General features: G+C 51.5%; 8 protein-coding genes across 8 annotated transcripts; 1 reads left to right on the top strand and 7 right to left on the bottom strand.

Moving 5' to 3' along the window:
• Positions 1–804: 804 nt before the first annotated feature.
• Positions 805–1,782, top strand: LAESUDRAFT_662326 (uncharacterized protein; the record flags this gene model as incomplete). Its single annotated transcript, XM_040904982.1, has 5 exons — positions 805–921; positions 974–1,078; positions 1,136–1,229; positions 1,280–1,488; positions 1,543–1,782. The coding sequence occupies 5 exons, from the start codon at positions 805–807 to the stop codon at positions 1,780–1,782; spliced, it is 765 nt and encodes a 254-aa protein (XP_040759981.1).
• Positions 1,783–1,812: 30 nt separating this feature from the next.
• Positions 1,813–4,406, bottom strand: LAESUDRAFT_730426 (cytochrome P450). The gene is made up of 12 exons (XM_040909828.1): positions 4,205–4,406; positions 4,038–4,145; positions 3,837–3,959; positions 3,603–3,765; positions 3,461–3,544; positions 3,296–3,392; positions 3,107–3,233; positions 2,931–3,044; positions 2,700–2,874; positions 2,391–2,634; positions 2,094–2,322; positions 1,813–2,037 (listed from the first exon to the last, which is right to left on the bottom strand). The coding sequence occupies exons 1-11, from the start codon at positions 4,283–4,285 to the stop codon at positions 2,139–2,141; spliced, it is 1,500 nt and encodes a 499-aa protein (XP_040759980.1). The 5' UTR covers positions 4,286–4,406; the 3' UTR covers positions 1,813–2,037; positions 2,094–2,138.
• Positions 4,407–5,279: 873 nt separating this feature from the next.
• Positions 5,280–7,701, bottom strand: LAESUDRAFT_432869 (cytochrome P450). The gene is made up of 11 exons (XM_040902444.1): positions 7,405–7,701; positions 7,238–7,345; positions 7,054–7,176; positions 6,833–6,992; positions 6,692–6,775; positions 6,540–6,636; positions 6,350–6,476; positions 6,185–6,298; positions 5,932–6,106; positions 5,634–5,877; positions 5,280–5,569 (listed from the first exon to the last, which is right to left on the bottom strand). Exons 1-11 carry the CDS (start codon positions 7,483–7,485, stop codon positions 5,380–5,382), a joined length of 1,503 nt encoding a protein of 500 aa, XP_040759979.1. The 5' UTR covers positions 7,486–7,701; the 3' UTR covers positions 5,280–5,379.
• A 477-nt stretch (positions 7,702–8,178) lies between these two features.
• LAESUDRAFT_730424 (uncharacterized protein) lies at positions 8,179–9,807 on the bottom strand. The gene is made up of 7 exons (XM_040909827.1): positions 9,506–9,807; positions 9,320–9,396; positions 9,036–9,260; positions 8,796–8,979; positions 8,722–8,736; positions 8,519–8,669; positions 8,179–8,441 (listed from the first exon to the last, which is right to left on the bottom strand). Exons 1-7 carry the CDS (start codon positions 9,730–9,732, stop codon positions 8,364–8,366), a joined length of 957 nt encoding a protein of 318 aa, XP_040759978.1. The 5' UTR covers positions 9,733–9,807; the 3' UTR covers positions 8,179–8,363.
• A 496-nt stretch (positions 9,808–10,303) lies between these two features.
• On the bottom strand, positions 10,304–12,758 carry LAESUDRAFT_706494 (general substrate transporter; the record flags this gene model as incomplete). Its single annotated transcript, XM_040906631.1, has 14 exons — positions 10,304–10,519; positions 10,578–10,732; positions 10,792–10,859; positions 10,924–11,117; positions 11,170–11,266; positions 11,318–11,331; positions 11,386–11,411; positions 11,467–11,717; positions 11,770–11,904; positions 11,964–12,051; positions 12,103–12,284; positions 12,336–12,448; positions 12,501–12,535; positions 12,692–12,758. 14 exons carry the CDS (start codon positions 12,756–12,758, stop codon positions 10,385–10,387), a joined length of 1,560 nt encoding a protein of 519 aa, XP_040759977.1. The 3' UTR covers positions 10,304–10,384.
• A 412-nt stretch (positions 12,759–13,170) lies between these two features.
• Positions 13,171–14,678, bottom strand: LAESUDRAFT_706491 (proteasome subunit alpha type 5). The gene is made up of 7 exons (XM_040906630.1): positions 14,569–14,678; positions 14,468–14,512; positions 14,388–14,413; positions 13,968–14,332; positions 13,809–13,911; positions 13,652–13,747; positions 13,171–13,594 (listed from the first exon to the last, which is right to left on the bottom strand). Exons 1-7 carry the CDS (start codon positions 14,591–14,593, stop codon positions 13,526–13,528), a joined length of 729 nt encoding a protein of 242 aa, XP_040759976.1. The 5' UTR covers positions 14,594–14,678; the 3' UTR covers positions 13,171–13,525.
• A 456-nt stretch (positions 14,679–15,134) lies between these two features.
• On the bottom strand, positions 15,135–15,734 carry LAESUDRAFT_745128 (YjgF-like protein; the record flags this gene model as incomplete). Its single annotated transcript, XM_040911352.1, has 4 exons — positions 15,135–15,287; positions 15,376–15,477; positions 15,533–15,633; positions 15,707–15,734. 4 exons carry the CDS (start codon positions 15,732–15,734, stop codon positions 15,135–15,137), a joined length of 384 nt encoding a protein of 127 aa, XP_040759975.1.
• Positions 15,735–15,988: 254 nt separating this feature from the next.
• Positions 15,989–19,495, bottom strand: LAESUDRAFT_730420 (G-alpha-domain-containing protein). The gene is made up of 11 exons (XM_040909826.1): positions 19,183–19,495; positions 18,781–19,107; positions 18,180–18,273; positions 17,455–18,114; positions 17,300–17,352; positions 17,086–17,241; positions 16,973–17,028; positions 16,800–16,916; positions 16,656–16,740; positions 16,531–16,596; positions 15,989–16,461 (listed from the first exon to the last, which is right to left on the bottom strand). The coding sequence occupies exons 2-11, from the start codon at positions 19,043–19,045 to the stop codon at positions 16,382–16,384; spliced, it is 1,632 nt and encodes a 543-aa protein (XP_040759974.1). The 5' UTR covers positions 19,046–19,107; positions 19,183–19,495; the 3' UTR covers positions 15,989–16,381.
• Positions 19,496–20,233: the final 738 nt, after the last annotated feature.

Genomic DNA, 20,233 nt, shown 5'->3' with positions numbered 1-20,233 from the left:
CCTGTTCCGTACCAAATTCACAGCTGCATTTGCAGCAGGAGATCAAGACTCTCCAAACATATACATCATGGACGGGGAGGGGGCGAGGGAGCGCAGAGATCTCTTTGTACTTTCCTTTCATCAATTGCCTGTGAGATGTGTTTTTGTAAACCACAACAATGAAGACTCAAGAGTGGTATGTCAACTCACTTCTGGAACTTGCCTGACGTTCACGAACCACTAATATAGAGAATGCTGGCTTGTCGGAGTTGTAGCGAAGGCAATGGTCACCATTCCTCCAGGTGTTCACATTGTATTGGTCGCCCTCTGCATCGCTGAAGTAGTAGTCGTAATGTTCCGTGTTTGTGAACCACAGAATGTAGTAACACACCACACGAGTTGTGTCGCATCGACATCTCTAATTCATTGCCTAGCAAAAGTAATCAATAGATTCATATTTTCCTCTGCGACACGTCTCAGTATCTCAAAAGATATTTGCTATCATGATCAGCAGATGTCTGCATACAGGGGTGGTCTGTGCGCGCAAGTTATCGTAGAACGACGCGCCTCTACGCTCAGGCCTCCGAGATGGCGTCCCAATCGGGACATCCGCCTTCCTTGCTTGGACTCGCCGCCACTTCGCCCGCGAGTCCGTCTTGCGATCGCCGATCATGAGCAGACCACCGACGTAACATGACATCAGCTGTCAGCATCGTTCCGATCACATAAGAGGCAACTGATCAAGAGGGTCGCTCCCCAATTTCTTTCTCCTTCACCATCTCCCAAGTCTGCTTGCTTCAAAGTACTCGCATATATCCCGTCTTCATGGGCAACGATATGTCCCGCGCACGCTACCTGACGCTTAGCTCATTCCTTATCAACTTCGGTGTGCAGAGCTACGGCATGCTTACATCTCCCAATATGAAGGACGTCGCGGACGCCGTTAGTCTCTCCCAACGTCTTTTGAAGTATAACCGTACTGACGAATATATAGAATCACTATGCATTCTCGCCTAGCCCGTGGTTCATCGCCGCATTCTTCTCAGGCCAGATGATTCTCCAGCTCGCGTGGATCCGCCAGCTCTTCAAGCTCGACCCCGTTGTATATGGGAGGCTTGATGCTGCGCCTAGCTCTCCTGGCTTAGCTCAGGACGAGACCGAAAATTCTATGGATACTTCGGATGAAGTAGAATCTGCGAGGACCTCCGTCGCCTATGCACCGGTTTATGCGCTCGGTAATTTATGCATTGGTGCGTCTATGACGAGTAACACAGCATGGCGGTAGTTGACATTTGCCCAGCGGGTTGGCTTCTTTTCTGGCTACGAGAAGACTTCATAGGCTCTCAGATACTAGTGACGATCAATACCGTTGCACAGCTATACGCTGTGGCTCGCCTTCCGGCTATCACCTCCAGTAGCACCGGTTTGATGGTCCTCACCCACCTTGTTGCGAAAACATTTGCTGGCATTGGAGTCTTGGATTTTATTGACAATGGCGGCGTGGCATTGGTGAGCATTCCTATAAGTTTCAGAAGCAACGTCCGAGTAATCTTTCTGTCGTAGCGCTACAATGCACCACCCTCGACGCTAATCCAAGCCCTGACGTACGCACTCTTCCCATTGGCAGCGACAGTATCGACTCCATTCTTCGGGTCAGTTCTTTTGTACGATGTCCTCGCCATTTTCGTCGGGCAGCGATCTGTTCCTGCCGCAGGCCTCTGGAGCACCCGTCTCGGCTGGACAGCGTTGGCCATGGGCGGCGTTGTTGGCGTCAAAGCATTCCTAGCCCGGAACAAAATCTGAACATGCTCGTTTCCGCTTGAGCCACGATTGCCTCCATGCATATCACTTTATTTCTCTCATGCTATGTGATTCTATTTACCACCAACTCGGACGTCGCAAGGATTCTCGGAGATAATCTTGACGGCGAGGAATCGTGTTTACGACTCTTTGGTCAAGAGATACAAGAGAGATACACGTTCTCTTGAGCTTCCTAGCGCCATCTGCTAAGCTAGATGTCCTCCATATCATTTCATCCACCAGATGTCCAACCTCTGACTGCATCAATACGTTTAATCGTCAACAATTACGGAAAGGCGATCTGAATGAAGCACCTGAAAATGACACTCCTCCAAGACGGTTCTGCTCATCTCTGTGGTTCAAGCTGTAATGATAGCTTGTCGCTTCCTGAACAACACCCTTGCATCGCGCGCGGGCAAAACGCTATGCCACAACGTCCAATTAGCTGGTCGAGTCGTCGTACCTTCCAACTTCACATCGTAATTGAGAATGATGTGTGCCATCATAAGCTTCAGTTCGTTCGCTGCGAAAAATCGTCCAGGGCTGCGCAATTAAACGTAGCGAATCAGCGAACGATTCGACGAGCGGTCCAAGCCTCGGCATCGACATACCAGGCATGTTTCCCATGGCCGAAGGGGATGTATTCAGGGGACGTGCTAACGAACTGATGCTTTATCCGCTCGCTCTCCTCCGCGCGCATATCTGAAAATCGGAACGGCTCGAATACGCCTGCGCGTTCATAGTGCTTCTCGTCATAGTGGGTAGCGAGAGCTGCCCCGGCGACGAGAGTGCCCGCGGGAACATAGGTCCCATCAGAGAGCGTGTAGTCTTGGAGGACTTTACGCATCACGGCGACTGAAGGAAAAGGAAACAATCGGTTAGCACCCACTGTGAATGATCGCGGTGGAAGGTGGACTCACTGGAGACTATACCATTGATCCGCTGCGACTCCCGCATGAAACTATCTAATTTCCACATCTTGCCGACGGCGACTTTTGACCATCCCTCTTCCTTGACGACTGCCTCAATTTCCTCTCTCATCGGCTGCGTGTATTCTGGGTTCGCAGCTAGGTGGTAAATGGCGTGGGTAATGCTCTGATAACAATAGCTTATTAGCGGCAAGTTCGATTGCGGCATCATTGAAGGCGAACATTGCTGGAGGTATGAATAGCTGCGAAGTTGGAGACCAGCATCGCCGAGACGACGACATCGGGCGATCCGCCCGTTTTCTTCGCTGCGTCCATCAACCACATCAGATAGTCGTTCTATAGCCGTCGAAGTGTGAGGTCGAAGCAGGCCTGACTCGGGGTGCGGGCGGATAACGTACGGGTTTGTCGGCCCATGCGTCTCCATGCTCTCGCAAATTGCGCAGGCGCTCCTCGATGATCGGCTTTATGAAGACTCCTACTTTGTTGATTGCTCTTTTGGACCACGGGAGCATACTGCCGACAATGCTGGGCAACAAGCGATGTCAACTTCATCCGAACATCACTTGGCATCATGCACAAAAATGTACCCTTTGAACAGCTGAGGAACATACGAGAGGATCATCCGCCCTTTGCTGACGTCGAACGCGAAATTGACAACGGTGTTGAGGTATTCCTCGTTCCGGCCTATGCGGTATAGTCGGCCAAGTTCGCGAGTGAGCGTCATGACCACAGGCTCCAAAATGGAGACTTACAAAATGGAAGACCAACGAACACCCGATTTGTCGCACGAGCCACGATCTCCGCCATGGAACGAATGACGGGAACAGCTATCCATTCTACATTCATACACGGTTTGTTAGAATGTCACGGATCCTAGTGAAGATGAAAACTCGCCATCGCCTTCAACAGGGAGCACCTCTTTGAATGCGGCCTGAACTTCGTCGACGACATCCGCGAACACAACCCCCAGATTGCGCGTTAGCGGACCGCGAATGACCGCAATGTGAATCGGATACTTGTCCGCATCCGGCGCGATGGTATACTTAGTTTGGATGAACTAGCGGGGACATGGGTGTCCATCAGAACCCGATGACCAACTCTAGATACAGAGGAAGACAAACAACGGACCTCCCGGGCCGCTTCCTCGAAACTCATGTGTGAATCCGGGACTTTGCGCAATTCGTCGTTCATGTCCGAACCACTGACAACGACGAGCCAACGATCGACCATGGCCACCTTAAACACTTTGTACTGAACGTCATGCGATGCGATTAGATGGACGACTCATGCCATATATACGCCTACAGAGCAGAATGGTTAAGGACGCACCCTGCTGTAACCTTCTTGTAGAACCTCGGGGGCATGTCGGCAGTATCTGTATGCTCCTAGGTATGAGAGAAAAGGCACGGATGGGCCGATTGTTGGGACGGAGTAAAGCTACACGCCAGTGGACCAGACATTAGAACATGCAACCTTTATGCAGACAAGATGCTCACTGGGTCGAACCTCCATCGGACGAAAGCCAAGCCAGCTAATGCGACAAGCAAAGCGCAGACAATCTGAAAAGTATCGTTCATCGCGATGATGACCAGTTTCAAACTGCAAGAATGCTATGGCAGCCTGAAACCCACCACGGAGCATAGATGAACTCCGCCTTTTGAATGCTCCGATTGAGCCGCTTACCGACTGCAGATTAGCATACCTGCTCGGGGCGGCAAAAAATGTGCGGGTACTCGGCTTGCGGCGTGGATGCGTAATACCATGCTACAGGAGGAAGACAGTGGGACGCGAAGGTGAACATGAGGACTGATGAGAACCAGCGAAGGCCACGAGCCCGAAAACGCGTTCAAGCTGGAGCAGGCCGCGGGATAGATAGACAGTCACGCGATGAGCATTCCCTCCGCATATGAGCGCCGTGCACAAGCGCGACCGTGTTTGTATGCAGCCTGCTCGTCTTGCATTGTGATGGGGGGTTGGCATCGCGGAGGCATCCGCAGTGGCCAGTTATCTTTTCACTAAGGTTCAAAGTCTACCAAGGACGAGCAGAAGCAACCGATTCAAGCGCATCAGGAGTCATCAAGGCATATTCATCAAGTGAATTGAGAAGCAGACCCCTCGCGGGGCGAGGAAGCGTGGCCGGACCGATTCGGTATTCACCGGCAACCTTACTGTAGATCACCGCGGAGATACTGCCAATGCCTCGCAGAGATGTGTGCCCTCCAATCAATTTCCGTGTATTTGAATTAGCAGATCTGCACAAGACATAGGCGCATTGTTCACTTCGTCTTTAGACTGTAGATTTGGCTATCAGGCTCCTGGCGAAGATGCGGATCCACTCGGAAAAAGGACGAGGATTGGTACATGCCCAGTCGTAAGTTCCAAAGTTGACAATCGAAACCAATAACATGGTCGGCAAAGACTTCAACGGCAACTCGGGGATAATGGTACACGTGAAGAGCCCAAATCCTCATTTCCAAGTAAGTAAGATCTGCGGTCCATATCCCGTTAAATTCGGTCGATTAATTGATATCCTGAAGGGAAGGGGGATTGATGAATGATATCAAGCAGACATTCAGAGTATCAGTGCTGTCGCGAATGAGCAGGAGCAGAGCCATTCATAGGAGTAAGCATGTGTGAATGCGACGACATGGATCGGATGCACATTAATGTGCTAGAGTGACAATAACACATTCTTGTCTTGACGTCTTCTGAACTTGACCCTCGCTTCTGGAGGAAAGGGTGTGTGCCAGACCCACGTATTTGCTGGCCTATCCCTCCTTCCCTCGAATTTGAAGTCATAATTCAGGATGAGATAGGCCATCATCAGTTTCAGCTCGTTGACCGCAAAGAAACGTCCCGGACTTCCGAGAGACCATCAAAAGTCAAGTGAATACTAGTACAACGTCGACAAAGAGGATCACCCACCAGGCATGCTTTCCGTGTCCGAAAGCGATATATTCGGGAGACGTGCTCACAAACTGCTGTCTAAGCCGCTGGCTTTCGTCCATACGCATGTCAGAATAACGGAACGGTCTAAACACAGCTGGGTCTTCGTAGTAATCGCCATCTAGGTGCGTTGCAGTGGCAGCTGCCGCAACAAGCGTGCCAGCGGGTATGCGCGTGCCATCGGAAAACGTGACGTCCCGGAGGGCTTTCCGCATAACAGATACTATAATGTGCTCATGAGCCGTGCGCCAGGTTCCGAGGTTGGCGGATCACTCACCGCCTGATATCCCATTGATACGCTGAGACTCGTGCATAAAACTGTCGAGCTTCCACATCTGTTGGACGGCTGTCCTCGTCCATCCATGTTTGCTGACGGCGTCCTCAATTTCGTCTCGTAGAAGCTTCATGGGTTCCGGACTAACTGCGAGATGGTACACTGCCTGCGTGATGCTCTGTGAAGGGCCAACAGGAATTTCATGGAGTGTTCTGTATCAGCATATAAGAAAGACGCATATAACAAGACTACTGACATGGCTCGATGTGTGTATAGCAGCAAAATTCGACATAATGACGCCCTGAACAATCAGGTCGGCAGTCTTTCCAGCCCTATTAGCTTCTTCAATGAGCCACATTAAGAAATCGTTCTATACACGGATATGTTAGCGATTTTATGAGTGTGACATGTGCGCACTCACAGGCTTATCAACCCAAGCCATACCCTTCTGCTGTGATTCCTTCTGACGCTCCACGATCATAGGCTTAAGGTATGTCGAGGCCTTCCGGATTGCCCGTCGCGACCATGGTAACAGAGGACCTACAATGCTAAAAAAAAGGTGGTGCACCTGTTACCGAACAGTCCACCGCTCCATAGGAAGCAAGGCACACCCGTGCAAGAATCCAGGGACTAGGCTTAGAATAGCCCTGCCCTTGGAGAAGTTCCAGGTTAGATCCACAACATTCTGCAGATACTCTTTGTTGCGGCCTAGATAGAAATATCTCATGTCAATTGCGCACCATCAATGAGTTTTGTGGCGTACAAAGCGGTAGACCGACAAACACGCGGTTGCTTGCGCGAGCGACGATATTTGCCATGGCATTCAGAACGTCGACATCCGTCCATTCTGCAAAGAACCATCATATAGTGCACTACATCTGTGGTATGACCGCTAGCGACTTACCTTCCGAAGCGGGTATGTTCTCCGGAAACGCGGCTTTCATCTCATCAACCACGTCTGAATATATTACTCCCAGATTACGGGTCAATGGTCCCTTTATGACATTGATGTGAATGGGTAATTTGTTTGCATCTGGTGCAATTGTGTATCGCATGAAAAGGAACTAGACGGAGCGTTGTAAGCTCATATCAAAGCTTGATAGTAAACCGATATCGACAACATACGTCTTCCGCCGCTTCCAAAAACGACATATGAGTGTCCGGGAATCGTTGAAGTTCTTCGTTCATGCGGGCACCGCTGACGATCACAATCCATTGATCGACCATAGGTACTTTAAAGACACGATACTAAAAACGCGACAATAGGGGGATGAACATGACGAATATGGCAGCAGCGCTTGGTGCATACCTTGTTGTAGCCCTCCTGCAGCATCTCCCGAGCATGATGGTAATATCTATATGCTCCAAGATACGAAAACAATGGCGCATCCGGACCGATAGCTGGGATGTGACGCAGCTTGCATACGACGCATTATAAGCCGTGCTCCTCAAACGGAGGAGCGAAATGCGGCGTACTGGTAGTGTCTTCCAGTAAATGAAGCACAGAACAACAACAGCACCTGCGAAAGCATAGAGGAGTTGCAATCGGTCATCCATCACGCTGGCACAGGTCGAGGTGGATCAGGAGTCGAAAGGATGGAGACAAGGTTGCTGAGAATGGCATAGTTTATTCAAACTTGCTGCGCTTCTTGTGTGCGACTTTCGTACCACTCATAAGTTGGGCGTCCCGGCGTAAGTGATGGACAAGCACTCGATTTCCATCAGCAGCCGGAACTAAGCTTCTTCTGGGCTTCTAGAGCCAGCTCTCACATGCTGGGATTACATCGGCAGTTGAGTGCGATGTATCGCGAATCTCATCCGGATCGGCAGTATTGTTTGTTGCACGCAGCTGTATGCAATTCTCAATGGTGGCTCTTGAGTGAATGAGCAGAATGCAGACATTCCAGTGAGCTACATGTAGAGAATTCAATAGAAAAATCCGAGAGAGAAAGGCCGTTTCTCACCTTGGGCAGGGACAGAACATTCCACTCAGGGACTTAATTTCTCGGATTCGTGGTACTGCTCATCCGAAGAACAGACCGACCGTATCGGCCATCTACTAAGCAGTGGGTTGAGCAATTTGCTTCTTGAGTACATTTTGTTTTGGCAAATCGAACATTCGGACAAATGGAAGCATGGATTGGACAGGCGTAACTGAGCGTCCTGTCTCACATCTAGTAGATACCACGGAAATGAACACTCACGAGAAGCGAATAGCGTCCAGAGGAGATTCTATCGAATCAGGAGGCCCCGAGAATTTGACAAGCATGACGGGTCTGGATGTGCGATGGGACACGGGGTATTAGAGCCAGCGCCGACAGTGAACCAGCTACAGTCCAAGCCATTCGCACACGGGCGTTCCTTCTCAATGCGTTGAGAAAGCTCCGAGGGCTAAATTGCTGAAACTGTACATCCTATCTAATATGCCCAGTCTTCTAGTGGGGCTCTACATCTTCTACCGTCTGATAAAACTCCTTGATGAGACGTTTTTGCGTATCGACGCCCTTCTCTGCCTGTGAATAGAGCATATAAGGCGCTAGCAAGGACACGCCAAGATAATCTCTCGAGCGCTGTAGAACCCAGAGCATACCTCAGTGTCTCCGATGGCCCTGATGACGGTATACTTTCTCCCAGCTAGGACCGTCTCTGTCACTTGATTATCGAGAGGGGCAGAGGGCGAGCCAGCAACGAAGCAACCTGCTTCTTGAGCGATCACGGATCCAGCACAGATGTCCCAAGGCCTGTAGTGCCTCGCTCAGATGACAGACTCTCGTTATGATGAAAAATACACACCAGCATCCAATCTCCCTAAGCGGGGCATATGCCAAGGTCACACATGTTATCAGCGAGTTTTCTGGATAACTAACCAATAGATGTCTAGCCCGCCTTGAGCCACCATTGAGAAATTCAGCGCGGCACTGCCCAGCGAGCGCAACGAATGTGCCATTTGGCCCCCTTTCACGCCTTCGGCGGGATTTCCTGCGAGTCTCTTGAAGGAGTCGCCCTTTGCGCGGATCACGTCCTCAGAACGATCGGAACCCCATTCGACACCTCCACATGAGTTCTAAGCAAATGACAACACTGAGAAGCAGCTGAAGCCTGCATACCGATAAGAGCTTGAGACAGAGACGGCAAAGGTCGTGGCTTAGCAATCGGCAGCTTCACCGGCGCATGTTTGCTATGCACGAGGTACGATCCCTGGCCTTTTACTCCGGTATACAACTGGTCGAGAAATGGGTTGTAGATTACACCAAGCACAGGAGTCTTCTTGTATATCAACCCGATCGAAATGCAGACATGCGGAAAGCCATGTACGAAGTTTGTTGTCCCATCTACCGTAGCGCTTGAACTTGTACGCGCACATGAAGTGTGGAGAGCCGCACAAACGCACCGATGGGGTCAACGCAGAAAGTCGCTTCATCAGTCAAAGGAGGCCGAGCCCCAGCGGCGTACGACTCTTCTCCGATACTGTATGGTAAACCGAAATCATGAGCATACAATCAAGTCGAGACAGTCACATCTTGTGTAAAGCCCGCACTGGTGCGGCATGAGGGCGGGCATTCAGAAGGCTACTCACAACTTAAAGTTTGGATACTTCTCCCCAAGCTCCCTCTTTACAAGCTCCTCGACCTTCACGTCGTACTCGGTCACTAGATCAACCGAGTTTTTCTTCTCGTCGACATTGCCTGATGAGAGAATCGCTTGCGAGCCTTGCAAGATGATCTCACCGGCAGAGCGAGCCAGAGAGATGGTGAACTGCAGGATCGGCTGCAGGTCTGTGGCCGACAACTCTGTGGACGACATACTATCCGAATCGATTGGACCTTCTGGTGTTCAACAAAAAGCGAGATCAACAGCACAATGTTGAACAGTTGAACGTTACATTCAGCAGTAAACTTGCTACCGTCACGGTGACGCCGGCGCAGCCACTTGCCACTGCTGCCTCACAATATATTCATCGCCAACTATCTTGACGCATACATTCGACTGTATAAAGGTAAAACATTGTCTAGTTCGCTCCCTTGCACACTTTTCCCACAATTTCCACTATGCTGGGACAGTGATGCATCAAAGTGAACAGACAGCTATCTGGCGTCCTCAGAACCTGGTTAGAGAGGAAGCAAGACTGCTTCATAACCGCTGCTCTTCAATTGCCAGGACAATCCGAGGAAAGAAATTCGGAAATCATTCGAGATAGTTGAAATAATGGTGAAAACGCTAATCAAAGGAGCTGTGATAATCAATCGAGTCTGCTCGAGGCGCGACATGATAAAATTTTGCAGGCCGTCGATTTGGGAGGTTTTGCAATACGGTTGTAAATTGTGACACCAGCGCCATAGCATTAGCACTGCTATCCCAGCACTCCAAGCATGATGACGGGTGTCTAATTTATCAGGCAAATTACAACAACTTGGTCAGTCATGTCTAGAACAACGCACCAGCCATGCATTCATGGTCATTTCTGCTCCGAGTGAAACTTCTGTTGCACATCTACTACCTCTTCTGAAACTTTGTCATTGAAATGCTTCTCCGCAGGACGCCACCCGAGAGAATTCCAGGGCTTCACACCAGAACGGTATAACTCGTCGACCTGGACCTTCCGTATGAGCTTGCGGTACCTCTTTACGGAAAGCACGACCAGCACGCACCTCCTCCAGACTCAATCCGACAGTTTCCGGAATGAAGAGGTACACGTAGACGAAGCCGAAAAGCAACATGCCGAAGAATATGAGCAGGATTAGTGGTCCGATGCGTGCTGCGATTCGTGGCGAGAAGAAACTCAGAAGGAAGTTCCACACCCAGTCTATGAATAGATAAACAGTCAGCTTGTATTAGGACGAGTTAATGCTATAGGATGCTCACTGGCTGCGCTACCGAGCGCAATACATTTCGGTCTCACTCTGAGCGGAAAACTCTCTGCAAGATACACCCTAAAAGTTGTGCGACGATATCTGAGTTGGGACACACTCTCAATCATTGCAACAAAACACAAACCAAGGAGTTGGGCCCCAGAATAGTCCATACGTGAAGACATGCAATACTGCGAATGCGATCAGAATATCGCCGCCTCGTCGGTTGCGCGTTGTAAGTTGATCTGCAGGTGTTCCTGAAGGCGCGAGCAGGAAGTGTCCGACGAGACCGGCGATTATAGCACATGTAGCCTCAAGGAGCGCGCCAAGAAGGAGTGACTGGCATTAGGCGGAGTTAGTACTTACATCGCAAACGCGACTACTGACTCACTCGTCGACGACCATACGCATCGATTAAATACAGAGCTGGGAGTGTGCCGGCCACGGAGACACCACCGAGTATTGTCTGGATGACGTACGGCGATAGCCTGGCGGAGCGCGTTAGCTATCCATGTCGAGCACTCGAGAGGTGAACGCACTGTGTCCCGGCACTCTGCGGAAACTCGTGTTAGCTCGACTTTAAAAATTACGCTAGGGATCCTCGTACCTTAAAGAAGGTGTCGCCATAGTAGACTAATGAACCGATCGGCTCAAGGGGTCATATGGGCGGAAAATGAACGGGACGCACAGTAGAAATTCTGCCCGTTCAATTGTTGGATGAATTGCAGCATCATACCGTTGATGGTCCGTTTCCAAAGCAGATTCCTCGTCGAGAAACATTCCGTCCATGTAGCTTTCCCGCCTTCATTCTCGGCCTTTATAGCGACTTCGAGCTCGTCGATGATCTCCTGGGCAATCGGTTCATCTTCCGGAACGCTATTCAGTTCCGCCACCACGGCCACTGCTTCTGTTTCCCTTCCTGTCCCCAATAAATGACGGCTGTGGACAGGCTAATCAATCAAAGCAGTCAATATTCTATTATGGTACTCACGGAGACTCAGGCAGGAAGAATATGCCCGAAAGGAGGATCAAACCCCACGCGATCTGCAGGCCGATCGGGATCCTCCATGACGCCGAACCGGGGACGTTGTGCGTCCCGAGCTCAATAACGTCGGCGATAAAGATTCTAAGCCCGTTCATTGATCAGGATCTCCGATTCCCTTCGTGCTGAGTAGATCTACTCACCCACTGAAGATCTGCACCTGATATACGACGATGAGTGCCCCTCGGAATGCCTTAGGCGCAGTCTCCCCATTGTAAAGCGGGACAATAGCTATACCCTCGGGTGAGCAAGGACTGCTTGCAGATGAGCGACGAGACGTACCCGACAGTGCTCCCACCCCAAGTCCGGATACAAAGCGCCCGAATATAATCTGCGCAAGTGCACGATTGGTCGCGGTTTGTATCGCGGTGCCGATAGTGAACACTGCAGACCAGATCAAGATTGACCCTCGCCGGCCAAACCGGTCGGAAGTGAATGCTTGTGCGATCGAGCCGACAATGGTACTGGGTAATCTGTTTCAAGAATTGTAGTCGGTATGATGGATGACAACGTACCCGACTGAAAGAAGGGACGTAATGAGGGATTGCCGTGAGCTGGACAAGTACGCCGTGCCGTTAGCATCCACCTGGCCGAACCGGTCGATGAAGTCTGGCATGATGAGGCAACCCTGAAGCCCGATACATTAGCATAACAGCTCATGGACACCGTTTGCAACGCACGGAGATGACGCCCATGTCATATCCAAAGATGAAGCCTGAGTTGCATAGTCGGTTCTATGTGTATCTTCAAGTCAGCACCGATCAGTGTTATACGCGATAGAAATTGACGTACATTCGCTTAACACGTCGAGACCACAGAAAATGTTCACCTCCTGACCATGAAGTTGACTTGATGATCTCTGATCAACGACGAATGGACCTACCGAAAGCAATGAAAGCCGCGAGCAAGATTGCTCTGCGATTGGTGGGCACTGCCATCTTCCGAGAGTTGACCTAGATGATCAGCAGCTTGCGCACCCGCGACCTCGACTCCTGTGCTCTCAGTGCTCGGTCTTATATGATTCATCTTGATGGAGCTGCTGACACTCCAGCGCCAGCCAATGCACTTCCCGATAACCACAATTAGTCCAGCTGGCATTGCGTGGCATCGCACAACGTACTCTGGGAGCGAGGAGCCCCGGCGTTTCTGACGGCATATGCACCTACAGGAAGGCCAAGAGTCTCGTGGCACAGAGCTTAGATATGCGTGCGATATTGCGGCATCCGGGCACTTAGAGTGTGAGGCTTCGCGCAGTCACATGGCAAGCGTATTTCTGCACCAATATAAACCACAGGCGCCGTGTTGGTGCCCATACGTGATCTCTAACTGCTGAAGTGGGACAGCTAAGTGGAGCAGAGAGATGACCGTGCACTCGCCTTCTCACTAATGGACGGAGAGACCTGTCTACTGTAGAGCAGTGATAAGTCAGATGCAGCTTCGTGAGAGTCCGTACTTTGTTCGAAAATAAAGTTGTGCCAGATTGCGCAGGCTACGATAGGGGGATCGGAATACGGCATGAACACGTCCTAAAGTACTTCGGTGTCACCATGTATGTCTGGAGAACCACTATCTGGAGCCTTGAAGACGCGTCAATCATGTGGACACAGCCTTCTTGTCTCATGCGAGAGCGCTTCCGAGATATCTTGAAGCTACCATTGCATCAAATACGCGGAAAAGTGTGGAAAGCAGCAATAGGTCCGTGGTGTTACATGTCGTCAATAATCTCCTTTAGCCTGACCTCGTCCAAGATCTCGAAACCCTTTTCCGGCGTCACCTGCAAACGAACGTGTCTTTCAAGAAAATGACGGATTACTTTAGAGTCTGAACTTACCTGAGCGAGCTGGACGTTGTGGTGATCCAGCTTCTCTTCCATCACCTGCTTCAGCACCCGCAATGTCAATATTTGAGCTTCGCGAAGCGTCATTTGCTGAGTGAACGATGAGATGAGCAATACAGTCTCGGATACGCAAGTAGAGCAGAGCACGCACGCTATGCCACTTATCCTGGAGCTCGCTCTGTGCCGCTTCCGAGCCTGACCCGATCGCTTTGGCTTCATACCGAACGAAGGTACCTGAAGGATCCGTGTGGAATCTATTACAGAAAGCATCAGGGATTCGATAAGGTGAAGTCCATCGACAATGACGCACAGCTGTGGACCCAACTCGTCGACGCCTGCAATAAGCAGCGCTACGCCGAACGGCCGACTCATCATCGCCTCCTCATCGTGCACACTTTCTCCGAATCGCAGCGCGAGGTCACACACTGCCTGTGTCACACTCTCCACCTTGATCCGCTCGTCATAGGTAAAGGCGTGGTTTTGCGATGTAACACGGGCATGGTCGATCATCGTGCGTGCGTCGGCAGTGAGGCCGGACATGGCACAGCCGAGGTGTTGGTCGATCTCCATGATCTTCTCAATAGATGACGACTCTAGCAGAGGAGACTGAACGCGTTTCTCTACTCCCAGTACGACGCCCTGGGGTGTCTTGACGCCGACTGTTGTGGACCCTAGCTGGAATGGGCACGAGATGAATAGCAAATGTAGCAAGAGGGACACAGCTACGCACTTTGATGGCCTCTATAGCATACTCGACTGTATCCGTTGGTTTTAAACAAGCAGGCATTTCTGATGATGTAACTGAAGTACCTTGGAACAACCGCCCTTCCGGCGAGAAGGTGTTAACACCTCGATCTGTACGATGTTACGAGTTACCGCGCGAGATCGTCTTCGGATAGCGAGTGCCGTACCGTATTCTGAACGTGTCAAGAACATGTTGGAATGATCGGCAAGTGAGGAGGTGGTGGTAGAATGCGATGGAGGAGGGAGAGCAAGCTGTCTTACGCGTCCGGTGTAGCTGATCGCGCTCAAGCGCCGAACGCGCGTCGCGTCTGTATTGATACAACCCTAACCCGGCAATATTCATGTAATCGGTGGCCACACAATTCACGACATCTAAGGGGACTTCACTATGTTGCTATTAATTTATACATGCTTCGTACTGCGATAATTTGTCTCAGTATTCTCAGGGGAAAAACGATACAGAGATTCTGTGTAGGATGGGTTTTTTTGAGGGGGTTTCTCATGGAATATGGACAACACAGAATTCGTCCGCTGCAATATATCCAGGAATCACCAACACAGAGGGCTCGTCGTTCGGAATCATCAGAGTATCTGGACATGGCATCAGAATTTCAGTCAAACTAATGATATTATACATTTCCTCTTCACTTTCGCAAACGCGAGCAGCAACTAACATCTTCCTTCACGCCAAACTGAGAGAAGACATCATCAATCCGCCCGCAACGACGCGCAATCAGACGTACCTCACAATGCACTCAATCTCAAACAGGCCATCCAAAGGAAGCTTCGCAACCTGCACAGCCGACCGTGCCGGCTTGTGCCCATTAAAGAAGCGTGCGTAGATGCCGTTCATTGTGGTAAAATCATCCATAGACTTCAAAAATACCTTAATGAGCAAACCGCAGAAACGAAGATGTCGTCCGTCGGTGTGCGCATGAGTCACCGAGCAAGCGAGGTAGAAAACCCAGACTTACAGTCGTCTTGACCACCTTGCTAACATCGCTGCCCCCAGCCTCAATGATGGTCTTCATGTTCTTCAGCGCCTGCTCCGTCTGCTCCTCAACGCCTCCTGGAACCTACACGGCAATCGGCATCTAATGTCCACACGTCCGTATGAACGCATGCACTTACCAGCTTGCCAGTCGCCGGGTCGATCCCGAGTGACCCAGAGACGAAGAGGAGGTTGCCAGCCTTCACCGCCTGGTTATACGGGCCCACAGCCGCGGGGGCATCTAAAAGCAAACGCGATAGCCTGCCATCAGCGGGATCTGCGTGTTGATGGCAGGATAGACACCGTGAGCTTACTGGTAGTAGATACGAAGGACAAAGACATTCTGCGAGCCTGTATAAGGGTTGGGAATGCGCTAGGGTTGACGATGGTCGCAATACGACTGGCGAGAAAGGCAGGGAGGCGGGCGCGAGCAATGGACCTCAAGGTGGGCTGCATCGTCCCGAGTCATCTCGCGATGCTTGCGCGATCTTCCCGATCGCACGCGTACACGTGACACGCGTCGGCGACGCGCACAACGCCACCGACGCGACGCGCCCGACCACGAAGTACAGAGTATTGAGAACTGACTCTTGTTCGCTTTTGCAGAGAGACTGAGACTAAATTCAATTCATTTCGATAGCTACAGAAGACAAACATTATGCACAGATTAGCTGATCTACATCATACAAGTAGTTTTAGCGCGGGTATGTTGCGATTTGGTAAGAGGAAGGTAAGATGACAGCAGCAAGCACGATCTCGACGAAGCACGGCAAATTCCAAACTAACATTACAATGTCCTTATACATTATATCATCTAGATATCGAGCACGTCAGCCACTGATCCACGTCAATGAGCGATGGGTATGATGGGGTGCACGAACCTGGTTCCGGACTCTCGGTAGTCCCGCAAACCTCACATCAAAGCTGACGACTTCAAGTTTCCCGTAAGGATGATATCACGGACTGGTTCGGGAACGTGTGAGAGCGCTTCAGGGAGCATCACGGAACCACTTGCCGTTGCTGATGATCGTTTGTGTCTTGCGTGTATCAGTAACAGATGTCAGATGGACTGTCACACAACACAATTTCATTTCATCAACGATCAGCATGCGCCAAACACGTTTCATATGATACGCACTGTAGCACTCTCTGGATTTATTCGGGGTGAATGTGTGGTGCATAGCACCGAACTTCAATCGGAAATCTAAAGTGTTGTCCTAATCAGTACAATGGTTCATAATAGCAATGCTGAGAGTCACCGACATTTGGATACCGAATCGTAGTCGTTCGGCCGGTCCTTATAGGATGGCATATGCTGATTGAGTCTCACACCGTTCTCGAGCTTTTTCTGTTTTTCCACCGTCGGTGAGCATTTCATCAGACACATCGCCGGGCAAACAATCTCACCTTCAGCAAGTCGCATTTATTCAGGAACAAGATGATATTGACAGTGGAGAGCAGCGGGTTTGAGACGACCAACTTCCACAATTCAAATGAGTCCTCCAGACGGTTGACACGAGGGTCCTGCGAGGTCACCGTCAGCAAAAAAACATAGCTCAGTTGATTTTCGAAAACTTTACCTCGGCTAGGACCTGGTCGAAAGCGCTGATAGGCGCCAAGAAAATAATAGCATTTACTGAATTTTCAGCAGCATGAGTCCCGCACATTCACATATGAGTAGAACAATACCGACCATCATCGAAATACGGAGCCCAAGCTTGCCGTTGTGGTCGCGCGCCGCCTACATCGTAAATTTTCCACTCGACGCCACGGTACTCACTCGTCTTCGGCAAACTGAAAGTGTGTTCGACCACGCCGTTCGTCTTCAGACGGGCCTTTAGCACGTCATCTAGAACATAGCAATGATATCAACTGAGGAAGGCCTCAACGCTCGATATGGCACTGACCATCCGTAGGGAAGTACATCTTCGCAGTGACACGCTCGATCTCGTCCAGATAGCTAAGGGGGATGAAGACAATTTCAGCAACCAGACATTCACCCACGCCAAACGCAATATAAAAAACAACGGAAGATAGTAGCGACAAGAAACAAACGACTTACAATCCGCTGCTTTCCTCCAGCCTCAACCTCTTCTCCGCCAGCCTCTGACGCACTTTCGGATCGCGCCAGAGATCGATCATCACGGGCGCACACCGATTGAGCACATGCACCGGATCGTGCGGGTCCTCCCACCATCCCTGCAACTCGCCCCCATGCGCGCTCTTCGGACTCTGGTTCCTCCCCAGCGCAAACGCCTTCCTCCAATTCGACGTCGAGTGCACCGCAATCTCGTGCCCGGGCGACAGCGCGACCGGCGAGCTTGACGCCCCGTGGGTCCCGCCGCTGACGCTCGATCCCGGGGGGATACTGATCCGCGGCAGCGGGCGTGCCGCGTCGCCTGTGAGACGCGCTGAACTGGGCACGGAGAGAGAGGGCGAGTGCCCGTGTCCGTTGTAGGGAGGACAGGGCAGGCGGATCGCTTGGCGGCTCTCGTTATCCTCTGGATCGGACAGCTGTTGGATGAGTCGCTGCTCGAGGTCGCGTAGCGGCGCGAGTTGTCTTCGGTAGCTGTCGTATCCAGGCACTGAGGCGCCTGCCACGGCAGATGATGGACGGCCGTTGGAGCTGATTATTATCGCGGCAGGTTCCAGGTAGTCCATGTCATCGTAGTCGTCGAGCCCCGGTGCTGTCTCTGGCTCCGGGGATATAGCTTCTAGTATCCTGAGAAGCAGACATAGGTAGTTGTAATTGGCACTGTCCGTGGGAAGAGAGTGAAGGGGACGTACCGCCGGATGGACCGTACGAGATTGAGGTATATGACAAATCGCCATGCTATCCTCTCAGCGTGGAAGGCAGCGGGAGTATGCAGCAGTTGGAACTCTAGCGGAAGGAAGATTAGTCAACGGATGGATCGTCAGGGGATATACGGGCAAGCAGCATCGGATAGCACGGATATTGTATAAGCAGCAGGTGTGACCCCGGCTTGGGCGGAACTCATGCAAGCACGGCAACCACGCTGCGCTCGTCTAGCAGATATCTCCTTCTATGCCTAAGGAGAACATCCGATGCAAGTGTGCTGCTTCTGCCGACATAGCATAGAAGATTGGATCAAAGGTACTGGTACCGGCGTATATGTGAAGGAAATCAGTGAAAATCTCCAGGCGATACACCCGACGCTTCGGGAGAATCCATGGAGGGCGGCAAACCACACTACTACAACAATGACCGCCCATCAGAATCAAACAGTTCATAAAATTCGAGAATCCAGTGATCGCTCGTTCACTCAAATGGAGAATGCGGAATACGGACACATGATACTAATAGCTCAGGCTCGCATAATGGCGAGATGCGAGTACATCAACACAAATAGAATATATATTCACTCACGTTTCAGCGTTGTACTCTTGCCGCTCTCACTCTGACCGAGGAGGAGTACTTTGACGATTTTCTTTCTTCGCCGTTCCTTTTCATTCTCCTTGATCATACGATCGATATGATCGCTGCGTTTCTTGGCTTCTTCCTCTGCACGCAGCCTGCGGTCTCGTTGCTCGGGCGACTCATTCGGCGGTGGCAGAAGAGCAGCGGCGAGAGGGTCTGACAGCGAGCGTCGCCGACCAGAAGGCGGAGCGAGCTGAGCCCGGTGGTTGGCCATAGAGCGCGGGCAGGATGGGTAAGGACAGAGGACCAATTGTAGGAGATAGAACTTTAGCTAAACTGGACAGGATCCAACGGGCGGTAAGCCCTGGGCGCTCTTGCGGGAGAAGTAGTGTGAGAATGGCGAATAAGTACCTTTCGAGAAGACGAAGAGGGAAATGGGCTTCGGGGAGAAACTGAGCAAGGCACGGGCTACAGCCGACTTGTTGACGCGAGCTTGGACGGGAGGACGGGGAGGATCTGTCGGGGTGAATGGGCAAATGATCCGGGCACCGCGTTTGCGCGCTAGACAGACATCGAGCAGTGCTGAATGGCGGGGAAGGAGTGGAAGCGTCGCAGGCTGTGGGACAGTGCGACGAGGACCGTCGGAATGCCTGCGCTGGACGGCGAGGAGGAAGAAAAACAAGCGAAAGAGGTGGCGGCCATGCGGGAGTGCAAGCGGGAGACAAATCGAAGGAGTGGCAGACTGGGAAAGTAGAAGGTTCGACCTGGGACCCGTTCCCTGAAAGGAGATCGTCCCAGTTATGTCCGCGTGCGCGCCTTCCCTGCAATAGCGCCCGCGCATCTTATCTCGTGCTTTGTTCTGCTGCGTAGGCCTCCTCTGTCACTTGGATGTCGCGCGCTGCATCCACTTGCTCACCGTGGCCAGCAGCGAGCACCGCCGTCGCTCTCCGCACACAGATATCGGTCCCCGTCATCTGATAACCCAATTCTCCTAGAAGCCCGGTCGGCACGACTGCTTAGCTCAAGGCACCATTCTACGCGGAACACCCTGGCGTAACTGGGAATGTACGTCGAACCAAGGGCCCGTGCACGCGGTCGCTCCAGCGCTCGCCGCCCATCGGAGCACATCCTCCCGGCTCTCCTCAATTGAACTTGCACACGTTCCACATGGAGGCAATGTCAGCGCGCCACAAGGCCGACAGGCACCAGCCAGCCAGCTTCCAGGGAATCACGGCGTGGACGAATGACTGCGGTAGCTGCAGCGATTGCGACGGCCCTTGTCACAACTCGCCGCGCCCATGGTGGCCGTTGCCGCGAAGCTCCATCACCGAAGCGAGTCCAGGGATGTTCCGAGTGCTAGCGCTATGGATGAACACGGCAGCTGGCATCCAGAGCTCGCCACGGAACCTGTAGGTGACGCAGACCTTGGAATTAGTAACTATATGGTATTTACAGCGCATCC

This window comes from Laetiporus sulphureus, assembly GCF_001632365.1.
Source record: "Laetiporus sulphureus 93-53 unplaced genomic scaffold LAESUscaffold_50, whole genome shotgun sequence".
Lineage (NCBI taxonomy): Eukaryota > Fungi > Basidiomycota > Agaricomycetes > Polyporales > Laetiporaceae > Laetiporus > Laetiporus sulphureus.
The sequence above is the reverse complement of the archived record's forward strand: the minus strand, read 5'-3'. Positions and strand labels throughout refer to the sequence as shown.